Source organism: Berghia stephanieae, chromosome 6, assembly GCF_034508935.2.
Source record: "Berghia stephanieae isolate SIO BIC M18660-M18661 chromosome 6, UCSD_Bste_1.3, whole genome shotgun sequence".
In the NCBI taxonomy this organism is placed as follows: Eukaryota; Metazoa; Mollusca; class Gastropoda; order Nudibranchia; family Aeolidiidae; genus Berghia; species Berghia stephanieae.
Genome location: NC_088365.1, coordinates 30,715,789 through 30,743,288, shown reverse-complemented (window position 1 = coordinate 30,743,288; position 27,500 = coordinate 30,715,789). Strand labels below are relative to the sequence as shown.

At 34.6% G+C, this 27,500-nt stretch overlaps 2 protein-coding genes across 4 annotated transcripts in view; one reads left to right on the top strand and one right to left on the bottom strand.

Moving 5' to 3' along the window:
• Window positions 1-17,833, top strand: part of LOC144974842 (glutamate receptor-interacting protein 1-like) — a 90,672-nt gene extending 72,839 nt beyond the window's left edge. For all 3 annotated transcript variants that reach the window (XM_078918186.1, XM_078918187.1, XM_078918188.1), the window contains 12 exons: window positions 1,057-1,252; window positions 1,573-1,712; window positions 2,652-2,729; window positions 3,485-3,557; window positions 4,355-4,494; window positions 4,935-5,076; window positions 6,328-6,473; window positions 6,959-6,984; window positions 8,708-8,909; window positions 10,671-10,743; window positions 11,383-12,181; window positions 13,386-17,833. In XM_078918186.1, coding sequence (XP_078774312.1) covers window positions 1,057-1,252; window positions 1,573-1,712; window positions 2,652-2,729; window positions 3,485-3,557; window positions 4,355-4,494; window positions 4,935-5,076; window positions 6,328-6,473; window positions 6,959-6,984; window positions 8,708-8,909; window positions 10,671-10,743; window positions 11,383-12,181; window positions 13,386-13,643 — 2,273 coding nt within the window. In that variant the 3' untranslated portion in view covers window positions 13,644-17,833. The remainder of the gene's footprint in view (window positions 1-1,056; window positions 1,253-1,572; window positions 1,713-2,651; window positions 2,730-3,484; window positions 3,558-4,354; window positions 4,495-4,934; window positions 5,077-6,327; window positions 6,474-6,958; window positions 6,985-8,707; window positions 8,910-10,670; window positions 10,744-11,382; window positions 12,182-13,385) is intronic.
• A 3,688-nt stretch (window positions 17,834-21,521) lies between these two features.
• LOC144975820 (uncharacterized) overlaps window positions 21,522-27,500 on the bottom strand; it is a 63,295-nt gene continuing 57,316 nt past the window's right edge. Inside the window, exons 16-17 of the mRNA XM_078920011.1 lie at window positions 25,534-25,590; window positions 21,522-24,711 (exon numbers count right to left, since the gene is read on the bottom strand). Of these exons, the coding sequence (XP_078776137.1) occupies window positions 24,504-24,711; window positions 25,534-25,590 (265 nt within the window). The 3' untranslated portion in view covers window positions 21,522-24,503. The remainder of the gene's footprint in view (window positions 24,712-25,533; window positions 25,591-27,500) is intronic.

Here is a 27,500-nt window from a genome sequence, read left to right as displayed (position 1 = left end):
CACAGTTCATAGAAATCAACATCATAATCTTGATTGTTGCAGAGAAATATTTACGAGTTGCCACAGAATCACCAAAAAAACCCAGTTAATTAAAGCGATAATTCCCCTTGTGTCTTGTAGTTACACACAGTGACTGGCTTATAATTTTGATTGAGAAACAACAGCTATATTTTCCAAATATACCAAATGTTAGATGCCAATCATGTGGTCATAAAACCATTGAACTTAGCTGATGACACTTTCACTTTTCCTTTATTATTATTTATTTATTTATTTATTTATTTATTTTTTTCTTTAATATTCAATCGATTACCACATTTTCCATGGTGACGTTGAGGTTATTGCTCTGTAAAATTTACTCTTTTATTTTCTGGGCCCAATGGATGTCTTGATAGCTTGACTGGGAGAGCACCAGTTGAACCACATACCTACATAATGGATTAGTATCGATTTCAGCTTCTGATCCTTTTTGTTCATCCACAGTAGCAGTGTTAGGAAATTCGTTCTATTAGATCTGGGCAAAAGTACTCTGTGTTAAACTAGTTTTTTTGTTTGAAGGGTATTTAAAAAAAAAGAAGAAAATGTCTAGTTTCTTGTTTGAAGGGTAGTTTTTAAAAAAAAGTAGTTCATCAGAGCCATTTGGCCTGTGAAGCTGGAGTTTATCCTGGTTTCTATAGTATGAAATAGCAATTGTGTACTTCCTACATTTTGAATAGGACACTGGTCTGTCACAAAGTACTTTCCACCAAGTCTAACAGACCCAACTACTTCAGCTCCCAATCACTGCTGAAGTGTGGACAAGGGGGCAGAAAAAAAAACTTGACTTCAACCAGGAATGATCTCAGTCCCTTTGATTGTGAAGTGAATGCTCTTCCAACTGAGCTATCGGGACCCCCAATCCCACGGGTAGTAAGTAATTGTTAAATTCGGTTTAATGCTACATAAACTGGATTAGATTCCAGCCCCAAGGGGCCTACAATTTTCTCTCATTGGCCTCGCAGCTTTCAATGATCACCAGAACCAATGAAACTCATTTGATGTTAATTTTGTCCACAGTGTCAATAGCATCCTCCAGTGCATCAGTCCTAAGCAACCCAAATCAAGTGTGCCATGCCGAGACCATAGAAGTGATACTGTTTGCAGACACAAGGGGCATGCTGGGATTAACCTTAAAAGGAGGGCTAGTCCCCAGTCTACCTATGGTACAGCCACCGACCATTGCCTTTGTGGAACCTCGCAGTCCTGCTGACAAGTAAGAACAATATATGACCATAGCAGCTATAAATAAATTGTCAAATTGAGGAAGAACTATAACTTTTAGTGTAAAACTAGAATACACGTTGAGAATCTTTTTTCAGTTTCTGGAGGTTCATATGTCTTTTTTTTCCAATGTAGATGTCATCTCAATTTTTAATCCTTTGAAAATGCAATATGAATTCATATTTGTAATTCCCTTGAGACAGAAGGCCCAATCCCTTTGTTTGTGAGGCGAATATTTTACAACTGAGCTATCCGGACCTACATGCTTGTTTCAAGATATTTTGTTTTGTTTCCACACCCACCCCACCCTAGATGTGGCGTCTTACTGGAAGGCGACAGAGTCCTTACAATAAATGGTCTGGAGACAACGGACAGAACACTGGATGAAGTCAACAGATTTCTACGTGATTCCAGACCGAGATGTGTTCTCCTTATAGAGTTTGATGTCACAGGTTTGGTTTGATTATAATCGTTTTTTTTTTACTAAAGACAATATGTATATGACTCCTGAGTTCCTCCCCCCCCCCTCCTTTTCTTAACTTCTGTTTAAAGAAGTGCGGCGAGGGGGGGGGGGGGGGGGGGGGGGGGGGGGTCAGTAACTTTTCTAATGGTAAAACTGGCCAATTGCTTGATATACAGTGGAATTCTGATAAAGCCAACATCGGCGGACCAGGAAGATTGGTTGACTTTAAGCAATGTTGACTTTATCCATTATCAATGGAACACGCTTATATAAAGAACAGAAAATTTAGGACTATCAAGAGGTGTTGATTTTAAGCATAAGTTTACCTTAATAGTATTGACTTTATGCGGATTACACTGGACGGGCAAGACTGTTATTTTTAACAATATCTCCCAATATTGATCCACTCCCCTTCCTCTTACTTCAGATCAACGGACTGACTCAGTCACACTGAGTTATGATGAAAAGGGAAAGAATATGGCAGATTATACTGCATCACCAGCAGGGCAGCTTGTTCCATATGATGAGAGTATTTAGAAGAAATGAGTAAAGATAACTGTCAACATTAGAACAAGGAATATCAAAAGTTAGATAGATGGTCTAAACTGCAGATCTAAACATTTTCACTAAGAGAGCAGCAATGGTAACACATACAACATTGGACAGCTGTGACCCCTTAGGCACACCGCAGTTACAACTCTTTTAATTAACAATTTGGTGAAAGCGAACCATTGAACCCTCTCCGTAATTATTTAAGAGGGCATAATGTAATTAAAATATGATTTCCGAAGCTTTAAAAGAAGATAATATGGTTAATCATTCATAATTAAATGGTAAGTTAGAGAATAATGTACTGTATAGTTGTATAGTGTCTTTGCATGTGATACATTATAAAAACAACTTGTCTGTCGAATTCTTTATTCTTCAGAATCTGTCATTCCAAGTTCCGGTACCTTTATTGTCAAATTGTTGAAGAGATCAGGAGAGACTGGTATCACTGTCAATGGTGAGTTGGTCAATGACAGTCGTTCCCTATTTACTCACCTACTTATATACTGCCTTTTACACCCAGTAGCACATAGGACAAAAGTAAGGGATCTCATGTGTCTCTGTCACAGGCTAGTAGACACAGAGATATTTGGGATCCGTTCCACATTTTGATTTCACCTTGCAGTGTATTTTGCCATCCTAGCGTAGGCCTGCATCAATTTCTTTTGTCTGGCAAAGAGCATCCTGTTGTATGGTATTGTTTTCCATTTGGAGAACATGCCCTATCCGCCTCAATTTCCTTCGTGTGCTATCAATCGTTCTAAATAGACACACACATTATTACAGCTCATTTTCAGTTTTATCATGCCTGATCAGCTTTACACTATACCATTTATATCCCTGTCAGGCACAATGGACCAATTTTTAGAATTTCACTCGTTAAATTTTATGTAGGTATTTATTGCATCAATTGAAAGTTATGATAAACATATGGGAATACCTAAATTGTATTTCTATAAGTGCTCGACCATGGCACTATGTCCTACTTTAGTACTTTATTTACCAGAATACTGTTTTAAGCATTTTGAATCAAGTGCATTTTTTAAATCAGTTTTTGAAATTGAAAGTTATAGAAATTTCCTGCAGATAACCACCACTCATGGAATGTCTCTTAAAATGTTCTCATACATTCCATCTGGATGTATAGATATCTCTCCTATAAGCTAAGTCAGTATTAAACATGTATTTTCGTTTCCTTGTCTGTATTTTCAGGTTGCTCCTCCAATAAAGCGGGACAAGATTCTTTGTTTATTTCGGATGTCAGAAGAGGCAGTGTGGCACATAGGTAGAAATCAACTAATTATTACTTTCTATAAAAACGGATAGTGGAAGAAAGTACCATATAAAGTAAAGAAAATAAAGGAGCTTTCCCTTGCTTGGAATCGAACTTCAAATCTTGATTTCTGATAGACAGTTTTGGTTTTGGATGCAGTTTTTTTTCTCCTAGGTCATTTTTTGTCTCCGATTTATCTGTCATATGCATTATGTAGTATTAATTTTTTGTTGTTATCATCTTGATATACAGCCTCAGAGCCTGTGAACTCATAGACAAATCTAGTGGTGCCTAAATGAGTCAATAAAATCTTTAGTAAAAAGGAAGTAAAAAAGACTCATATAAACTTTGTGTTGTATCTTTTATATGAGTCATTTTTACTCCTTTTATTTAAAAAAAATATATTTTGAACTCATAGAAATAAGAGAATATATTTCCATTGTTTTTACATGCTCATTATGCTTCACATTGCTGCATCTTTTTCCTGACCAAGCCTCATAGAACCAAATAATAATTCTATTAATGTGTACATTCCGTCACCTTTTATACATTATGGGTCCTTTTTGTTCTTGTAAAATCACTCTTAATTCTAAAATCCGTCTAGATCGGATCCAGAAACTCATTCATTTCAAAGTCAAGTTGAGACTTTTTATATTGTTTCTTATCCAATGCGAGGGCCTTAATTTTACATTCTTGGACACATTTGATCACCAACCACCTTCAGCATTGCTTGCCAAGACCATTGGTCATCGACTTGATGCCACAAAAACATAAACACTATATGATATATATAAATTTGTCAACTCCAGGTCAGGCTCTATCCAAGCTGGAGACAAGCTCTTGTCCATCAATGACGTCAGACTGACTAGATGTACCAATGAAGATGCCATGCATTTGTTGGAGTTACCCGATGACATTGTCAAGTTGAAGCTGTCCAGAGACGATCCAGGTTTGCCATTTTTCCAATTGAAAATATGAATCCATGAAAGTGACAAATTTCATACACACTTTTTCAAATCTTTATCTGACATTTTTTTTCCAATGCAAATCAAACCATTTGTTTTTCTCTTTTCTTTTTTAAATGTTGATTTTTAAGTCTTGTGTATACAGAGGCTGCACTGGAGGCCTTGTTGGTCAAGTGGGAATAAATTCCGCTTGTAGTTTGTAGGTCAAAGGTCAAATCCTGCGGTGGTTGACTCATTGTTGAGTTCTTTGCTTACATTTTCTCAACATATTCTGATGAATTATTATAATAACTCTATAAACGCAATGAACCAAGTGACAAAGGTTGATAAATGAATTTATGAATAAACGAATATACAGATAAAAGAATTAAATAGATTTATAAATAAATGAATAAATTGATAAAAATTCTAATGATATCACCAGATGAAGGCCATGAAGGATTCATCATCTACACAGTAGAGTTACAACGTTATGGAGGACCCCTTGGCATTACCATCTCTGGCACCGATGACCCTTATGACCCTATCATTATCTCTGAACTCACACCTCATGGACTAGCAGAGAAGTAATTTATTCTTTTCTTTATAGTGTCATTATCTTTTTAAAACTATTTCAAAGAGCTGAGCTTGCTTACCAATTCTAGGAGTGTACAATGTCTTTATATATCTATTTTGGCTTTAATCTATCTCCAGCCACAACAAAAACAACAAAGACAAACAAACAAGAGAAAAGAATTAAAAAAAAAAATACTAACAATCTTCTGATTTACGATAAAGAAATAATGAACCCAAAATTCAGGGACTATTTATGTTTACACAAACGTGGTAGCGACAATTGTTTTTTTTTTTTTAAATTGAGGAATCAAGGGATGCCATCCATTTATAAGTTTTTAAGTTGTCTATTATTAGAGTTGTCTCGCTTATGTCTAAGCATAAAAAAGTGTAAAGATCATGCTATAGAATACAGTGCTATATAACACTAATTACTGACTTTGAAAAAGACAAAGGTTCATAGAGAACTGATTTTATGATGTGAATGCAGAGCAAATCATCATTTTAAAAATAAGGATTTTTAATTTCCTTGTAAACAATCAAACAATACACAAACAGTAACAAAGAAGAATATGGGTTCTCTTTACTTTAGCAGTAAAATTTAGATTAGCTCTTTGTATTTTTAAGAGTTTGTTGGCAAAGATAAAATAAATAGATAAAAAGATTAATAATAATAATAATAATAATAATAATAATAATAATAATAATGATGATGATGATGATGATGATGATGATGATGATGATGATGATGATGATGATGATGATAATATAATAATAATATAACTAACTACTACTACTACTACTACTACTACTACTACTACTACTACTACTACTACTACTACTATACTACTACTACTACTACTACTACTACTATAATAATAATAATAATAATAATTATAATAATAATAATAATAATAATAATAATAATAATAATAATAATAATAATAATAATAATAATAATAATAATAATAATAATAATAATAATAATAATAGTAAAAATAGTAAAAATTCTACTTCGAAACCTTTTCATATAATCATATCATATAATAACTCAAAGGGTTGAATATGTAAAAAGCCTTTTATCAGATTTAAAAAATAAATTTTGAAAGTTATATGTGTGTTCTTGTTTTAGTCATTTTCAGTTTTATTAATTATCACCACACAGTCATGAAAACTTACTGCGTATGATCTCTTCAAAGTTTTAATTAATTGAATCCATTCATTCATGTTTATCTAATCATATTTGATAATGTTTTCTGCGCTAGAACTGGAGCTATCCATGTGGGAGACAGACTTTTGGCAGTGAGTGGAGACACAACGAAGAACAAACCTTTGTCCGAGGCTATCAGGATGTTACAGTCAGCCGGAGATGTTGTCACGTTAAAGATTGCACGGCCTGATCCTGTGGCAGGTATGGAGTTTCATTTGTTATTGTTGTTAAATTAAAACAAAACAAAACAACAACAAAAGCAAAAATAAACAAATAGAAACAAACAACAACAACAAGAACAAAAAAAGACAAACAAGAAAACTGCACATCTCAAGCATTATCATTTTTATATTAATGCATTTATGAGAATAAAATACTTATACATATTTATACGATTGGAGTAGGTGTGATGATGTGTAAAATGGCTAACCCAAGAGAAGTTTAAGAGTACAATAATTGACCATTATGCCAGGTTGACTGTTAATTGTGTTGTTTATTGTTTTTAATATCATTCCTTGTTTTGACAAGAGAAATTTGGGATTGAAATTAATTTGTTTATATAATTTATTAAAAATAGATTTGACTCAATTGATTTGACATTGTTTCATGACGTCATTTTACTCCATGACTTTATCTCTCTTTATTTCTCTCCCCCCCCCCTCTTAATTCATCTCCCATCCACATAGGAAAAGAAAGTTTAACAGTTCAGCCAGTAAGTTGAATATCCATATTCTTTTTAAGTCGAATAATACAATTGCTTCTTTCGGGCTAAAATTAAGAAGTAGTGAAAACCAACTAAATAAAAATCGGCTAAATCTAAAAGGTCGATAAATTGAAAAAGAATAATTTTGACATTGCCAATTTCTATTCTTTGTCATTGCAATCAAATTCCCAATCATTAAATATTATTATCCCCACTGCTAAAGACCAAATTAAGTCAAGAGAAATACAGAATAAATAGTCAGGGTATCAAATGTTCAATATTCCTCCACCTAATGTTGACAGCTATCTGCTATATTCATTTTCCCCAAATACTTTCCGCATATGGAATGCTCTACCTGTTGACATTAAGATTCTGAGCAATATTGGAGACCATTAATTATGCATTACAGGTTATCAGGAAAGTACTATAATTTTTTCCCCCTTTTCCTCCTGGATATGAGCATTGACAGTAATGCTCAGTCTGACTAAATCCGTCGTTTTATTTAGAGAGGAATGAGAAGAAAGAATTCTTTCACATTTATTGTTAATTCAGCTGATTTTTATTTTATTCCCCCCCCCCCCAAAAAAAAAAAGCTGTCGAAAACGGCATATACCTCGTTCAGACTGAATTGTGTCACTATTTACTAAAATTATCATTATTTTGGGTCAAAAATTCTATGGTAATTTTTTAAAATAACATGACAGAGTGAAGACGCATCTTTTATGTTTTTTTTCTTCTCATTTTTAGTTTCTATGCTTGGATAAAAATATGTCTTACCCGAAATAAACACAATCGGGTCCCTTGAATTCTGGTCTAGTCAGTTTTTACTAAAAACACTCATTACATTCTTTTTTTGGAGCTTAATATCTAGTTCAATATCCACTAAATGTGTCAAAGCGTTTTCCAAGGGGTCCCAAACCATCACCAAAAATTAACATCTAGGATGAGACATGTTGCCTTTGAGGTCATATTTTTTTTTTTTTTACAAACAGAGATAATGCTCATTGTACTCCTGAGTATGGTGAGGAAATGTAACACAAGAGCCATTTCCCAAGACTTAACTTTGCATAATTCATAGGAGGCTCAAACTCATGTTCTACATGTCACAAACCAAGTGTCATGCCTCAAGGAATCTATATATGCAATAAAATCCATCGATGACCCAATTTTTAATTATCTTCTCTTAGTTCGTATATTCCTCTCTGATATCATGCAATCATGTTACAATATTTTGAAATCTACGAAAAAAAAATATTAAAAAATGATGAAAATAGACAACATTTCCTTTATTCAATCTCCAGGGATAACTGTCTTTAGGATTTATTCTAAGGTGTCAGCCATAATGCAGCGCCACAAATTAAGCTGGGCAAGGTGACTTGTCTCAAGGCCACACGGCGCAATGGGTAGTTGAACTCTGTATCTTTTGGGTATGAAGAAAAGACCTACCGTTGTGCCACGCTGCCCCAATTATTTGCTATATTATGATGAGCAGCATTGAATGTATAAAGACTGAAGCAAAAGAGCAAGCTTCAGGTAAATAAGTTCTGAGATGGATTTTTATCATGTGTGTCAGTCATTCAAATTCTTCTTGCATTTTTTAACCTGTTTCATGAAACCGTTTCACCAAAGCAAATACAATTTTCCAGATTTTATATAGTAATCTGCAGGCCCTGACACATACTTAAATGTCTTGATTTTCACCTTTTCTTGCATTAATCTATTATTTTCCCAGTTTGACCTAGATCGCTCCACCCCTATTCTAAGTGTGGACAGTGCAATGGAATCATGTGACAGCTCTGCCCTTGACCTTGGCAGTCCACTGCACAATGGCCTTGATCCAGCAGACCTGACCCCTACAGCTACTTGTGATGGTGGTGAAGATGGTGGACTTCCCACTGGAAATGTCATGGTGCTGGCTATCCCGCAGGCCAACAGTAAGTTAACTATTTAACTCAATCGACATCATGCACTGAAAGCTACAATAGTCTTAAATGAGGAACTTTTGATATTTCCATGACATTCTAGATGCCATTGACTTGAACTCGACTCAGGTGTGAATGAAAACCGTGACTTTAGGAAATAACTGATATTTTAAGTGTTAGTACAAGAGTGATGATTGACAAGCAGTGTGTACTGTTGGAATGGAATGCAGGTTTCATATGGTGTGCTTGGGGAAATAAATGAAACATTGTGAAGCGCACTCAGCAAATTGAATCTGTAGCAGCATTGGGAATTTGATGATATAATGATATGATGATTTAATATATTTATATAGCGCCCATAAATCCACTGACAAGTGCTCTATGGCGCTTTACAGTCACTCAAACTATATAAACTAGCATTCATACAAACACGCTTACACACATACACTCATTCACCCACATAGAGAAACAACTTCTCCTCTTTACATACACATTACTACCCTAAATTAAAACATAAAGTATATAATTGTCGAAAAATGCTCTTTTAAACAACTCGGTTTTCAATTTAATTTTCAAGGTTTCTAAGTTTTCACTATTCTTAGTATTATAAGAAAGAAAGAAAGAAACAGTTTAAAATTTCAAATGTGGAAGTTCAAGAATCCTATATCCCTACATTCTACTGTGGTCGATGGGAAGAATATTCTGACTTCCCTGTCTTTTATCCCCCTATAGATAGTATGCAGATGACGTCACTCAGGCCTTTGTTATTGTTTTTGCCATCCGCGTTTGTGAGTTGTTCTCACTAAACTGTATTAACCAGACTATAAAAGTTCATGGTTACACAGAGTTTGTGTGTTGGTCCGTTATACTTCCGGATGGCAATGTTGTGAACTTCTTGGCCAAGCGCATTCTATCTATATATGTTTTCCTGGTTGCTTTCTTTCTTTGTCTTGGAGTGAGATTACTTGTTTTGTCATGGCCCTTGACGGAGTCTTTGACTGAGAGGGCAACAGTCAAATGTTCTGGAAGATGATATTTTTTTTCTTGTAAATCATCTCTCTGTTATGCATTGTTAGTTATGTTTTCTGTTTTGGATATATTTTGTAAGCATGTGAGTGTGTTCCTCTTAGTGGGATCCTGTGCTCATGTCTGTGTTAAACTTTTAGGTTATCTCAAACTAAGTCCACTGATAGTGTGCTCTTGGAATCTACATATGTTCCCTATTTTAACTAACCCTTTTGTCTTACGTTTTCTTGGGAACCTTTATTTGTATTTCTAGAATTTTTTTCACTATTCCATTTTCTTACTTTTTTCAAGCTGAATGGCCTAACTGTATCGGAAACCCTTTAAAACTAATGGTGGTAGAGTTTTTTGTAACCAAAAAAATGAACGCAAACTATCTCACTTTGGAAAAAAAATAAAAATGAAATTGATATGATACAAAGCTTCGGTTTATGGATTTAAACGAAGATGAAAATCAAGAGCAGTGTGACAAATGCACTTTTTAAGAAATCAGTTGACAACAAAGTTAACAGCAAATTTAAATATTCATGATTGTTTAATTGAAATGTCCAATTTGAACTTGGTATGTTGATAATGAAGTCATAGGATTTTCTAAGGGTATTTATGGACATTGATGTGATATAGTGATAATAATATAATACTTTGAACTTTTCAAACAAAAAATATATAAAATAAATAAAATTCCCTTTATTCAATTTAGATAAAATGATATTTACCTTCTCTTATTCTAGAAGTGTTTTATTTCACCAGGCTTTAATGGGAAACAAGATTCTGACCTACATTTTACCAACGGAAGGCCAGACATCGGAAATGGGCATCTTAGGTTGGTGAACTTTTTGTCTGATTGTTTGGTTTTTTGTTTTTGTTTTTGTTTACATGCAGCTGTAATATATAAACATAGATTTCGTAGTTTTTTTGTTTTCTATTTTATTTTACACACATTTTGGTATAAGACACATTTTGGTTTATGAAAGATGACAGAAAAATCAAGGGATGTTATCCGTGTATAAATTCTAGGATTTTACTATTATTACTGAGTGGTCTTTCTTGTATCCTGAACTGAAAAGGGTTAAATTATTGCTGTATAATTGAAATAATTATTCTGACTGTTTAAACTATTAACATGAAAACATTTTTTCCACTTAAGAAGTAGAGTGAGGATTAATAAGTTTAGCATCTTTAAAACAACTTTGATTTGGTTAATTGGATTTGAACAAAGGCTGTATATATGTGAGGCAAGCGTGCTACCAATTGAGTTATTGGAACTCTAGGCTTCAGTATATTATTGGTTGGGGGTGGGGGGGGGGGGGAACTCTCCTATGCATTTATCTTATTTAATTCAATTATTTAATTACTGCAGTTGGCTGAAGAAGGAATATGAATTTTTAAAAATCCCTTTGTCTTCCATTGAAATATTTTTATATCCCCATTGTTAATACTGAATTTATCTATTTTTTTCCAGTTCAAGTGCAGCAGATACTAGTAATGGCAATGAAGTTGATGGCAGTACCAATGATGACACGGATAGTAATAGTACCCAGATTGATGACTGGGTCAAGACTCTTGAAGATCTGGACCTGGGATCAGGGTCTGAAATGTTACGACAAATTGGCTTGAGTCTTCGCCAGAGAAGTGAACACAATTTGGACCAAAGCAGTCCAACATCAACTTTCTCATCTAGATCAAAACATCGATCAAAAAGCACCAGTCGTGTTGTGAATAAACATGCATCTTCTAGTTCTGATTCTACATCAAATCAAAAGCCAAATAATATTCAACAAAACGGCTCAGATGATTATACACCAATGTCACGCAATGGAATCATTAATGAAGCTAACAATAAATCAGTTACAGACATTTACGCTACACCAGTGAAAAAATCATCCGGTGTTAAACCACCCATTACACCAAAACCAAAGTTCCTCAAATATTCAGCCAACAAATCATCCAGCTTGCCACCCGGTGCCTCTCTTCCTACCTCCATCTCTCCTCAATCTCCATCCACCCCTCCTGCCCTCCCACCCAGGAAGAAAGGAAGTGGCACCAAAGGTGATAAACCTACCACCTCTACTAAGACTGTATTCACCCCATCACCCGTCCAGCTACAAAAGGTGAAGCTGGAAAAGAAGGAAGGGGCAGCGGAGGGCTTTGGATTCTCCTTGTCCGATGGTTTGTATGAGAGAGGGGTCTTCATATCAGCCATCAGTAAGGACAGTCCTGCTGATAGAGCTGGTCTCCAACAGTATGACAAACTTTTGCAGGTAAGACTTTCAATTTAGGGTTGAATGTATAGGCTTTGGATTCTATAAAGCTATAGGTTTCATTTCTTTAATTTGGCAACACCTGCAGAGTGAACATGAACAACAAAGATTGCAAAATTCTTAACCTATCGTTGTGTCCTTCAGTAACCGTCTCTACATGCAATAATTGCCTAGTCAACTCAGAATAAACAAGTACCTGACTAATGGCAGTGATGGACGGTGAATAATTAGATTTCAATATTCTTGTAGCATTTTTGTTAGGCAAATCAGCCAGAAAGTTTTTTTCTTACATAAAGACAAATGAATACAATCACGAATTATGATTGGCTAAGGTTCAACAAATGATTTGTGATCAAAGGTCTTCACTAAAGTATCCGTGCCGGATTTCTGTATCTCGTTTACATTACAACCCATAGCATTTTTTTCAGCCATTTGATAAGGCTTATGAGCAGTCATTATTCTTAAACACTATGTCCCAGCATTGCTTATTACCAACTTAGTGAGGAGCACATAAAGTATAGGTTATTCGTTTTTCTGCCAAATTTGCATGGCCCCAAACATGGCAGCATAATGAGATTTTACTGTTTGATTGACTTCATTTGGTATTTAATAGTGGTGTGGGCTTTATTCAAAGTGAATGATGAGCTGCTGCTAGAAGTCTGGTAACAGTATTGGTTCTGTTGAAGAGAAAGTTTAATAGTGCCTGAAAGGTATTGTGTCTCTTCTATATGTTCAGTATTGCTGTTGGCTTGGGACTCATTAAAAAGTGTAAAAGCTCACATTTATAATATGCAAAAGATTTGTGTGTGTTTATGTTGTTGTTTTTGTTTTGTTTTTGTTTTTAATTGAAACTACTATCATGTCAGTAGGAATAACTGTGCATTACAGTTAAAAGTTTTATCGCTTTCGATTTAGACACACTTTGGATTGGAGAATAGTGACTGAAAATCAAAGGAAACTTTGGAGTAGAGTTTTAGTCTTCTCAGCCCAGACAGATGGACAGATTTCTCTTCATAGTTCCCTGTCTGAATCATTCTCTGTGTCTTACTTATTCATCAGTGTTTATGAGCGCAACCACTATATATGTCATTTTACATTTGACCATGGTGAAGTATTGCAAGCACTGAAAAATACAAATAGAACCAAACAGAGTATGAAACGGGTAATCCACAATGTCATTGCTTTCCTGTTTTGTGTTTTCCAGGTAGACAAGGTGAAAGTTCAAGACCAAGATTGTCACCAAGTGGTACCTCTCATCTCACAATTTGGCAACAAACTCTATCTCATCGTATGTCGGAACCCACTTCTCCGTCTGTCAAACAGTGTCAGACAGGAAGGTGGAGCTGTGGGCGGGGTCAAAGATGGGGCAGTGGGCGGGGTCAGCAGGGAACAACCAATGGAATTAGAGACATCATCACCTTTGAGGGGAAGGGACAAGATAAGGAAAGGTGTATTTAGATAAAGAATATTACTTGTTACTGTGTGTGTGTGTGTGGGGGGGGGGGGGGGGGGTTGGTAAATAATGCAAATAGGGGGTTTGTACATTGAAATAAAAATATAAAAAATAAAGATTAAAATTGCAGAGCTTAGTCTCTGCTGATTCTTGTAAATTCAATGTTGTATAAAAATAATTTTGTATTCAGAATGTATTGATATAGTAAATTGCTATAATTGAATTGGTAAAAATAAAAAGAGAAAGTAAAATATGATAAAATCAAGTCGTATGCAAGTTTCTGTGTACTCAAATTTTTCCTCTTGTTTGAAAGTTGAAATAGGAAAGAATAACATGACAAAAAAAAATTTGTCAAATAAAGCAATGTTTAACATGTGAAAATATTTCTGAGGACAAAAAAAAAGGCACTTCATCATTTTTCTTATTGATGTAATGTAAATATTGTGAACCCAATGCAATGACATATTGGTCATGTTTTGGTTATCAGACATACACATTTGTGAAATTATGTGAATAGAAATTAGATAATGTTGTCATTAAGTTTGATTAATCTTTCTCTCACACAATGTGTGCTTTAGTAATTTTATACATTTTAAACCAACCACTTTGCAATCCTTACTTTTGAAATATTATTTATACATTTTAAACAATAGAATAATAAATAAAGAATGTGTTCAATTTAAGTAAACTTATTCCCATTTTATTCACCAACACCCAAAGCTTCATCATATCCATTAGATTTATAGATTGTTGGGCCAATACTATATTATGTCAAATTAGTCAAGCAAGAACAACTTCACCCAATTGTGTACCAGTATCAAAGGGTTAGGCAGCACTGCTTTAGTCTTTTAAAAAAAATTGGTAAGACAACTCTCCATTCAAATATCGATCGATTAAAACGACCCTTGTCTTATCACCAAATATTAGACTATTAAAGTCCCAGGTTTGAGAGTTTTTGACAAGAGAAGGGTAATTTTAAACTCCCAGGTTTGTGAGTTTTTGACAGGATGAGGATTATTTTAAACAAATTTCAATCAATTTATTTGAAAGATGAATTTTCATGCCAAAATTTGAAAAATGTGTTATTTTTTTAAATATTGAGACAGAGCAGCGTATCTGATGCTGCAAATTTGATTTAAAGTCTAAATTAAAGAATTTCAATTGAATGTTAATCATTCATTGAGGAGGATTGGTGTTGTGGAACAGCAAATGATCTAAACTTTGATTTGACTTTGAACTCAGTAGGTAATCTTCATCTCATTCATGCCGACACATTACCAGATTGACGCGATGAGTCACAATAAGATGAGTACATTAAATTAAAGTACTATCATTGCATCATAACTTTACACCCTCACCTTACAATAACACTCTATCCCCACCCAAAACAACAAAAAAAAAAAAACCCCAAAAAACCCAAACAAACAAAACAACAACAGCAAATAGAAAAAAAACAAACAGTTTTAATACTACAGGATCCTGCTCTTTCTACAGTAATATTCTCAACTTTGCAGGTCTTCACAAGTTCTTTTAAGTGAAAGACTTAACAGAACACAATATCAATCATATATTAAAATAAATATCTAAATAGTTTGATAGAAATCAAGGACCAAAATCAAAAGTCTTAATGAAGATTTTTTCTTATGTTGACAGGCCATTTGTCTATTATTGTAATCACACAGATTCTGTATAGTTTTAAGACTGCTCTTTATTGTCTGCAAGAAATCTACTAGCTAACGTTTTTTAAATAAAAATTATTTGGTTTTAAAAAAAAAACAATTTATTTTTGTGTCATATAAAAAGTATGTATACTGTAAATACTATAAAATGCCAACAGTTTTATATGTACAATTTGTAAATAGATAGTCCTTTTAGTCAGTGTCTCAAGAGTTGAATCTATTTATAATTTTAACTGTTTAAAGTGTGTGAGTGTATGTGTTTGTGTGTGTGTGTGTGTGTGTGGCTTGCGTGTGGATGTACCGTAAATATTTTTTATATGATATACAAACTCATTTTTCCACGATTCCTTTTTAAAGAGAATTCGCAAAATAATATAGAGTCATTTTATTGTGTGAGAACATAAAATCAAAACGTACAAGATTGGGTCAACAGGTTTGTTTAGACAGAAACGACGTATGATAAGTCATAATAGTGTCGATAACATTAGGCTAGATGGCCAAGTGGGTAGGCTTTTATCCTCTCACCCAGAGGCACTGAGTTCTACTTCTCCTGTTTCAGTATCCTCTTTTTTGCCTGATCAAGATTTAACCTCTATTTCTCACATTGTGGTTCTGCACTGTCTCTGAAATATGGCTCATTTTAATTTGTTTTATTTTGAAATTGACCAGATAAGCACACTTACCCATGAGCATGTTATGCGCCATGGAACCTTATGCATAGGACTAAGCAATCCTTGATTGGCGTCCTTTGGGTGAAAAGAATAATTTTCAGTTATTGGTTGACATGTTTACGATGCTTCTAATTAGAATTATACTTTAAAAATTACAAAATAAGATTATAAAATAAAACAGTTTGAAGTGCATTGTTCATAATGCAAATGTGGAAATTCACAACATAAATTCATTTTGATCTTATTCAATCACACACCATTTTACGAGCTGACATGTCTCACTAATGAAAAGGTCTATCGTTGTATTAACAATAGTTGCCTCCTGTAGTAACAAGGGATATTACTTGGAACCAAGGCTATTGATGAAACGAGATTTGTTTGGTCCCTTGAAAATTGATTCATCTCTTATTTTATTAATTTTTTGCATATGTTGTAAAATATCTAGAAACTTAATACCTACCACGTGTCCATACAGACAACACCTCTGCCCTACATAATTAAAAGGAAAAAAATGGTAACGAGACATTATCAAGCATATTATATATCATCTACTTATTTCTGACAGTTATTTTATTTTGTATATCTGATTGAGGTTCATCGAATTTCTTCATTCCGAAATAGTTACAATCAGAAAAGTATAATGAAATGGTAACTCATTTATTGTCTATTTCTTGTCCCTGCTTTTGTCTGTCATCACCACTCACATTCCATGGCCATAGAATCGATGTTAAAATCAACAGTCTGAATCATTCTTCTTTTGTTATGTTTTTTTTCACTTCACCCTAAACCCAAACTCAAAATAACTTTTGGTTGAAATAAATCTTACAATGATTTTATAAAAAGTTAAACTTATCTTGCTCGGATATAAATATGCCTTCCCAAACAAAAACTATTTTTCGCTTGTGAATCTGAAGGCTTTTTATATCCAAATTCTTTCAGATCATAAATATTCTCACATTATTCATCTATAAAAAACTACAGGCCGTTTTCACATGGTAACACAAATATTGACGCGACTCACGCTTCAATAGAGGCTTGTGCCATAATCACAATGCCGGTTACTGCTCTCTGGAGAACCTTGGAGGAACTGATGTCATTTGAATCCTTCTTAAAACAGGTTTGACCAATTTGCTAACATTGATATTGATATTGCTGTATGGGAGCCCTCAAACTCCACTAAATGGCTGAGGACGTCATTTCTTGCTGTTTCTTCTATTCCCACTTGTTATGTCCCTTGTCCCCTCTCACATAACTTTCTGTCTTCGTCCTAGAATGAGACAAGATAAGTTTTCTATTCCGCCCTCACAGGGCTGTGTATCTTTGTAAATCATGTCATTGTTACATGCTATTGCAAAAGACCCAGGCATGTGGGTCACCAGAAAAATAAAAACTTCTCTGTAAAGAACGAAGACATAAAACCATGTAGAGAGGTACAAAGACTTAGGCAAAAGACAGAAAACATAGCATGTGACCTCCCCAGCCCCTAATGGAACTCGAGAGGTTCAATCCATTTTCCAGTTTTAAAGTCCCATTGTCAATTATTGCTTTTCGAAAGAGTCAATTAAAAACATAAATAATTTGACAATGGTTTGGTTAAAACTTACGCTAATATTATATCTTTTTTTTTTTTCTTCAAATATCACCAAAGTATTGAATTGTGTGATCAAGTAATTTATCAATATTGTGTGATTCAAGAAAAAGTTAACTGCCCAGTTCTATGAATATAATGAATACATCTATACTGAAATAAGTGATATTTTGAAAGTTTATATAATTTTGTTTCCTCTGAAATGCAAAACTTTTTTTTTAATGATAAGATCTTATAGAATAAACAATCTTGAAATCTAAAGGTGTTCTGTGTGCTTGGATGTGACATGTTTAAAATTGTTTCTTCTTCCTAAATATTCCTTTATAAAAACCAAGTGACTCAATCCGAAAGAAAATGTTAGGGATGCCCTTTTCCAAAATTAAAAAAAAAAAGCCTGATTTTTTTTTTTTTCGTAAAGGGCATAATATAAAAAATATTCATATATAAAAATATTTCGTACAAAATTCTCTTCATCAAGTAATATCACCCTTAAACCATAGAACAGAATACATGATTATCCATCTAGCTTCCCCTTAACGATTGCCTTTAAACAACCAATGCTTTCATCTTTTTAAAAATCAACTCACCAGTACTGAATAAGGTCAGCCGGAAAACTTCTAAAAGTCGGTTTTCCGGCTATATCTGGAAAAAGGGCATCCCTGAAATGTAAATGTCCTTCAGAACATCCCTGAAATGTAAATGTCTTTAGAGCATCCCTAAAATGTCCTTCAGAACATCCCTGAAATGTAAATGTCTTCAGAGCATCCCTGAAATGTAAATGTCTTCAGAGCATCCCTGAAATGTAAATGCCCTTCAGAGCTGTAAGGTGCTCACGATTTCTGAGGCGCTTAATAAAGAGTAGTACTTGATTACTATCTGTCATTTGGATAGAACACGAGTCAATCACAAAATACTTTCCATGGATGAAACAGACCAAGCTACCCAATCACTGCTGGGTGGAGAGGGGAGTCGGAAAAACTAAGTCCATTGGCTTGTTCGGTGAGTTCTCTACTTATTGAGCTATTGTAACTGTCAGTGATTCAATCAGATTATGTCTTTAACAGACTATGAAATCACAATAGATTAACCCCCCCCCCCCCCAAAAAAAAAAAAAAAAAACAACAAAAAAAACAACAAAAAACCAAAAAAAATCACACACAAAACAAACCCAACCCGGTGGTTCTACTGTTATTTTTGTATCAAAGTACAGCAATTAAAAACGGCAAAGCTGACAATGAAAGGACTTTGTTACCTGTTTAGGTTCCAATATATTTTGGTAAAAACATAGTGACTGAAATCAGATGAAAACCCATTGGTGGTTTTCATCTATGAGCATTACAATTATTTATCATGATGTTGCATCAGCGGAAGGATATTGCACTGAAACAGTGCTTAATTATTAATCATTTAAAAAATAGTAACATTCAGAGCCATGAAGTTACTCAGTTTCCTATTGTGCTAAATGGAAAATTGAAATTCTTCTATCCTCTGGATAGGACACTGATCAATTGCAAAGTACTTTCCACCATATTTAACACACCAAGCTACCCAATCAGGCAGAGGGGTTAGACAGAAATCTCGACGTCATCCGGGATCCATCCTGATTCCCGAAACGAGTGCTCTACCTACTAAGCTATTGGGACCCCCTCCCCCACCCCTCCCCATCCAATTGATTATGGAGGTATTGGATAGCTTTACCAGTTTCAGCATCAATAAAAGTGTGTAACAATAGCAAGAGCATTCAACAAAAGGCAGAGTTTGTCACCAACATTGTGGTGTTTACTGCATAGGTATTAAGATCAGAAGAAGAAATGCTTGTCCTTGGGTTTAAATTCTGGTCAAGAGAAAACATCTAGTTCCTGACTGTTTGTCATGAGGCGAATGAAACATGTCAAAATTACATGGTCTTTTTAAAAATTGAAATTTTATAAAGAGCAATATCCACTAAACATGATCAAATTACTCTATAAGCAGTCCCAAGCCAACAGCAACACTAAAATGTACGAGTCATACATAAGACATGTAATGTGCCCTTACTAATAAGGTGTGAGACAATGTTGGTACTGGTAATGGCCAGGTGCTCATTTTACACTTGAATCAGGTGAGAGAATGTGAGTAAAAGCCTTAGTTAAGGACTCACTTTGCGCCAGCCAAAGCGACCTACAGGGCAGAAGCCATGTGTCATACCACACAAGACCACAAAGCCATATAAGTGTATTAACTCAAGATATCGATGAAGGTATAACAATTTATTATTGAGGTAAAAAGTAATAATCATGAAACAAAAAACAAAAAAATAGTCCATAAAGTACATCCTTTTCATTCATTCTACAACAATGTTACACAATACAGAAATACTATCACAGGTAGTGAGGTAGTAACGGGATGGAAAACATCAACCATTCAATTTTTAGAATTATAATGCTTAGCATTTTTCTTGGAAATTGCACAAATGACACATCGTTAATAAGTAATTCAAAGACCAATAAAAAGTATCTAGCTTCCATCAGTTTTTTTCTGAAAATGATAAAAAATCACTCCCCCCCCCCCCCACCAAACATAAATTGTAAAGCTGGTACAAAAAGTATAACAGGAATAGAATCTTTAAGTGACAGAGAATAAGTGTGGTCAAAATTTTACATTTTCTTCTCCTTTTCTTGACACTTTGCAAAACTGTTCCAACTATTTTTTTAGTGTCAGACATTCAGCTCTTGAATTATTTTTCCATTTTTCAACTAATGAACTTGTCGATATTTTTTTCAAATTTAGGAAGCATTAACCTTTTGTCTCGATCCTTTAATAGAGCTTGGAAAATACTTTTTGCTTAAAACCAAGTCAAACTGTGGATTTTAAATCCGTTTTAGATATGAGAGGTAAAAACATATTTGAAGGGTTCACTGCCTTGTCATCCACAGGCAGGGGTTCAAATCTTTGTTTTAAAGTAAATCGGAGTCAAACCACATAAGACTGCAGAACAGCAAAATATCTACATGTGGGTGTCTGACTTGCTGTTTGTCATTATGTGGCAAACCCCTTAATTTTCTACATGCATCAACCCCTTCATTTTTTGTATGCATAAACTCCTTAATCTCTTTTGCACAAATCTCTTCATTTTCTATAACCATAACCCCTTAATTTTGTTGTTTGCATAGACCCCTCTATTTTATTTAAAAACTAATAAACAAAAATGAATATAACATCTTCAAAAAAGAACAAAATATCAAACAGAGAATGTTTCAGGCTCAAAACTCTTTGTCAGCCAACAAAAACAATAAAAACATAAACATTACTTTAGAAACCAGATAGACGGCATAGAAATATTCAGCACGTCCTTTCAATAAGTAGAAAAATCTTGAAATGTAAACAAAAAGAAGCATTCGCTTGGTTACTATACATGTGCAGAATAGAGTGGAATATTAAACTATGCATAACATTTGGTGTGTAAAAAAATAATTAGAAAATTATGAGTAATAATCTAGTCTGGTGTTGAGTCCATGTGGGTTTGTACATCCCAGGATTTTAATGAGATGTGTTTCTTCTTTGCGACAGATCGAGTGTCTGTGTAGCAAAATTTTAATATACACACTTGAGCGAGTAGCCTTGGGGCCGGAATGGTCAGGTATATTGAAATGTTGGATGCCAACTGTATCCGATTTCTTGGCAATGCTGTGCAAAGAGATCTTGCAATCTCTCATTAACGTAACAGATGCTACAATGTGCGCTTCTAATGGCATATACAAGGTTATGGTCTGCACAAGTAAAAGCTTTCATCATGGTCCAAACGATGTTAATATATCCGTTTTCTACTGTATATGACAGAGAAGCAACATCTTTACATTATAATGGGGGAAAAAAATAAACACAAATTGATCAGTTTGTGGTAAACACATACATACATACACACACACACACACACACATAAAAGAAAAAAAAAGACGAGAAGAAGGAATTTTATAGGAACATCTTTAATAAGATAAGAATCAACAATTTTCTCCATATAAAGGTTACACAAACATCATTGATACTTTTTAAAATTTGCTGCCGTTGTTATAAATCAATTCAAATGCAAGGTCCACAGATAAGTCAGTTGCTATTAAAATTGCTCCCCAACATTATATCATGGGCTTCTCTTAACAATGAATTAGATATGAATATCTTTGTGCCTGACAAGGATTGGTCTTATTAATGGCGAGCAATTGATTGCATCATTTGTAACAAAGATCACAAAGATTATCACAATAATTAAAAAAAACAAAAACAAATAAAAATTAAAATAAAAAAAAGAAGAAGAAGAAGGGAACCACAATATTCAAAATGAGTCATATCCTCACTCAAAAAAAAAAGATAGCCATAGCAAGTTTATCTAAAATAAAACATTTTAAGCAAAAGAATTCAAGTGCTGAGTGACGAAGGTTGATAGGATCTTTTACCTAGGCCTCTGCACATAACGATTTGACTAAATTTCAATTTTAAAAAGATAAAATAATAAAAAATATAAATATAGACCTGTAAATGAGCTCTATCAAAATTGACTGAAACTCTTCGTAATTCGTAAGGGAAAAATCCAAATAATTGAAATGAATAGTAAACAGCAAGCTCGCTTGAGCAAAACAATGGCAGAAAACTAATTTGCGTGGGAATTAATTAGGCTACTTACCATTGTCCCTTATAATTAGATACCCAATCAATGAAGAAACTAGAAGCAGTCAACCAGTTTGTTTACAATATGAGGCAATCGAGATGTGCTTTTAGCAATCATTTAACTTTCGATTTGAAGGTATCTACATAACGCACTTCCGGTGTTCGAATTTTTCTTTTTCATACTTTTACTTCCCTCCAGGTAAATGTGGTCAATTTTGGCTTAGACGAAACTGAAATCTATCACCCAGCGGCTCAGTTAAAACTGGCTACCATTGGGATCACGACAGGTTTGGAAAGTGAAAAAATAATTCCACAAAGGCTGTGTGAAAATACAATGGGATGTGTTCAGACACAGCAATTCTAAAAAGCATCGCTTAGCCTTGGCAATATATCCATCGTTAATATAAACGGCCCATGAGCTATGCGTCGTGCTGTGGAACATTCCTAATTAACTTTACGGTCATTCGACTACGATTCATGAATTCTTTCTTTATTCAATTCTTTCTCTCCTTCTTTAAAATATTTGAATTTGACGAATTGACTGATTTCAGCTAATTGACTGAGAATTTACAGGTCTATAAATAATAGAAATTAATGCAATAACAAATGCAAAAACAATTGATAAATACTCCCCCAAAATCAAACAAACAAACAAACAAAAAACACACCAAAAAACAACAAAGGAAAGAAATAGCAATAAAAGACGCCCTCCCCCCATCTAAAAAAACAAAACAAAACAAGAAAAAACAAAAAACAATCAAACCATCAAAAAGCCTCAAATAAAAGAAAACAGGAAACCAAAATAATACTCGAGCCCTTATAAAAAGCTTCACACCAAGATAGCTGCATGTGTGTGTCTGCAATATAATACACATGCATTCACACACAGTCACTCAGTTTCACATTAAAGACACCTCTCTGTTTATCTTTATCACTTCACCATTAGTTCCAAATTCAATTCCACATGCCATGTTGTACTCAGGGTTGGCTAGGCATTAAATAAATGTTGTGATATAGCAATCTCCCACTCCCTCTCCGACGCACACACACACACACCCTTGTAACATATAAATAAAGAAAATAATAATAAAGTTTCCCTTTTTTCGTCCGTCCCCATGCAGAAATTTGCCTTTGGGTTTATTCAAAAGGAAGATTGAAATATCCCCCAGTGTCAGCTGCAGCACATTGAGCTTGGGAGAGGTGGCTTGTTGACGGCCTCATAATACTTATTTAAACTAGGTATCTTTCTGGTATGAAGCAAAGACCATACCGCTGAGCCACACTGCCCCCTCCCCTCTCCATCAAATGTTATGGCAGTGTACGGTTTCCTCGAACATTCTTACATGTCCCAAGGGGTTTGAGGAAACCATGCTGGATGGGAGTCATAATATATATATATTTTTAAATATAAGAAGATGATACAATTGAATGTGTCCTCAGTGAAAGATGCAAATTGGACTAGGGCAAAAACAAGTTTCATTCAAGGCTAAGGCAATTGAAGGAGAAAACAAACAGGGGGATCAAAGACAGCAAGAGTTGATTTCTCCTACCAGCTAATGGGACTCAAAGGACACACACACACAGGACACTCATTGCGTAGTTATTAAAAATATATGATGAGGCTCCTAGCTCTCTTGACCACTAGAGAAAATTACACACATTTAATTAAATCAAGAAAATGATCAAATATTTGAATTAATAAGCCACTTTGACCATACAATAACAATTTCATGGAACGTATTTTTGATGCATCTTATACTGTTGAGCCTAGATTACTACATAAATACAACAAAATAAAGTGGTCTGCTTATAAAACAGTGTGGGTGGGAGCTATTCTCAGTTCTTATTGTTATATCAGACTACACTGAATGCAATATGACATAATCAATATTGATAAGTGTAATAGTAAAAAAAATGACAAAACTTGGATCTTAATTTCCCTTTATTGGAGGCCTTGTAATATAGAAGGAAAGAAATTGACGTAACTCAGCTCTTTGTTATTGGTTTGAGCCAGCCATTTTTATGATTTTCTCACTAAATTATATCAATCAGACTAAAAATCATGGTTTTGTGTATTGGTATGTAATATCTGGCTGGCAGATGTTGTGAGTCTTTTAGCTACACACAACATCAATTCAAGCTTGGTGAACTCGAGATCCCTGGCATGGCATTCCAAAACTTAACACCATTTTAGCAGTTTTGGGGAAATAATGGTAATTTATTCTTTCCTATATGAAAGTAAGGAATATAAGGCAATTGTGAGGAGAATCAGAAACACTTGTATCACTTATTAACCAGGTAAATAGTTCTGATCCATACAAACTGAATCAGGATTTTGTTGCGATGTTAATTTCACTGTCTTCGATATCTTTTTATCACTGGGTGGGCTGAGGCCAGCGTTCTCATGGAATATCCTGATCAGCTCTTTTCCTACGTTCAACTCTTGACCAGAAACGGATGTGTCGATCAAGGACAGCTGGACACGACCAGAAGGCAATCTGGAATAGAAATTGAAACAATGACAAAACATCTTAACAAAACAAATCGGTTTCATTGAAAACACTGATACATCACTTAAAATCCAGACACTTGAGTTATTATATTTTCGTGTTGGCTTTGCCTTGCCTAGCACTGCATAAGCTGATATCCAAATTTTTGTGCAGCTATGTGGTCTAGTGGTATGACACTCACTTTCGATTGGAAGGTCCTGGGATCGAGCCTCGCTCGGTGCATAGTTGAGTCCTTGGAAAAGGGTCTTTACTCACATTCTCTCACGGTACTCACAGTACTGGTATAAAATGAGTACCTGGCCGTTAACAGCGTTGCCTCTGTCGAAAGAAAAATTGTAATATCGCCTAACATGCGTCATGTCTCGTTCTTCATATCACGTGTTGCTGTTGGTCAGGGACCCTCTGTAAAGCGCTTTGAGCACATATACTGGATATTGCGCTATATGAAAGCTCACTTTTTTCATTTTTTTAAAACTTGATATTGTATATATTGCTAACTCCTTAGGCCCTAAATGTTCAATAGCTAGAGAAATTGATTAAAAAAAATAAAGGGACCAATTTCAATTCTGAATTTATATTTTTCTGATCCCTATGTGCAGTTGGGTCTGTTTGATCCAGAAAAAATGAACTGGCAACCTAGCATCCTATCCAAAGGGTAGCAAGCAATTTTAGCTGTCATTATAATAATACAGAGACTGGGATAAACTTTAGCTTACACAGACTTAATGCTTCTGTAGGACTACAATAGCTTGGCTGGCATTATCTTATTTTCATTATGAAAGGAAAACGTGCAACACAAGGAAATCTTACCTTTGATTGATGTGGCCAACTAGAGTCTTGTCTCTGACCAGGTCTGCCAATAGTTTTCTGTAACAAGAAGTGAGAAATTAAATAAAAGTGACGGTATCTTTGAGAACCCCTCTCCTCCCTCACTCCCAATTCACACTGATGTGCTTTAGTTTCCAATCAATGAATCTAGATATAGAAAGGTTGAGGAGGTGGGGGGGGGGGGGGGGGGGGGGGGGGAAGAAAAAATCAAAACGACAAAAATCTTCTGAGCAAACATGTTCTGGTCTATCACACAAGTGCAGCTTGTCTTATAACGCAACTACAGCTCTATTAGTGCTAAAGCAGAAAGTCAAAGCTAGTTGCTCCTCTTGAACACTTATTTTAGAAATCTGTGTATGAAATAGTGCCACATAAGCTGCTGAATTCATATATCTGTTTTTGAAAATTGTTCTTTCTGCTTTGAAGGTGCACTCTCAAACACACGTTCAAGATTTTTGTCTTAGATCAATTTCAAGTTCAAGACAATAAGATGCAAAAGGCACACTGTACCCATCACCGCAAATCTTATACACATAAATGTTATCAATCGGACCGCAATAATCCAGTCACTCCAGTCATTCAATCCTCCTGGTGTTCTTGTGTATGTGGAAAAAGCATAGAAATGATGTGCAGACTGAGATGTCTATTATGACATGTGGTAGTTTGTTCCGTTCACGTATTACTCAAGGGAAAAGGCTGTATTGTATGTGTTTGTTCTTGTGAATGACTGGAGGAATTTGTCAATGTGATGAAGCCTGGTTGAGAATCTGTTTTTTGAATTGGTAATGTAATTGGCTGAGAATTTGCTTTTGACTGTTTTGTTATAAATAATAAATTGAAGTTGAATGTAAGCTTCAGTTTAATTACAAAAACAGATCAAATGAACGTTTCGGGTTTCCCCTTTATCAACAAAACAGGATGATTGAAACACCACAGATGAATGAGATGATGTGGTACTGGCGTAGTTAAGATGAATAAACAAAACATTGGTTCATTGACTGTTTTGTGAAATAGATGTATGAGCACATTCTCTCTACGAGACTGGAGTGTTGGCCATCTTAGTGAGTCAAGAGCTGCTATCACACATCCCGGTTCTGTTTTGTGGCAAATTTTGCAGCTGCTCTCGGAATGTTTTCAATGGGTTTTATGTCCTGAATCTTGTAGGGATCCCATGCAGTACAAGCATACTCCAAAATAGGTGTCACATTTAATATATGCCTGTGCTTTTGTCTTTTCGGGACATTGATGATTTTTCTTGATGAAAATTAATGTTTTGAAGGTCTTTGTCACAATATGGTGGACATGATGTTCTTATTGCAGGGTGTTGTTTAAAAGGACTCCAAGGTACGTTATACTATTTACATGTTTAAGTGTTTGGCCTAACATTTTGTAGTCAAAGCTCACTGTGTTTTTCTTGGTGGAGATTGATATCATGGGCATTTTTCAGGATGGAAATTCATTTGCCACGTGTTTGATCAGATAAGGACTTCTCCCAAAATATTCACTCTTTTTACTTTCTATTTTCAATAGGATATGGTCTCAAGGGACTGGGTTACTCCAAGACAGACTCTTACATGACTTTTTGCTCTTTTCTTTTAATTCTTTCCAAACTACTGGAACTGGGACTCTGAACTTAAATTTCTCTGTTTCTTAAAGTGATAAAATCTAGCATTTACTGTTTGCTTTCTTCACTTTTCATTATTAGTTACACATCACAATTTAGAGCAAAAACAGAAAACAATGTAAAGGGTGGGAATGGGTGGGAGGGCATTTTGGTGTGGTCTTTATTTCGTAATCTTCTTCAAATAACCTGACTGACTCAGCCAGTCTGGTTATTACTATTGATATTGCATATTCTACTACGGTACTGTCCTAATATCCTGTAGTGAATCTTTAAAGGTCTCAATATTGCTCAGAGGCTTGATACCAGCAAGTAGGTTGTTCTATAA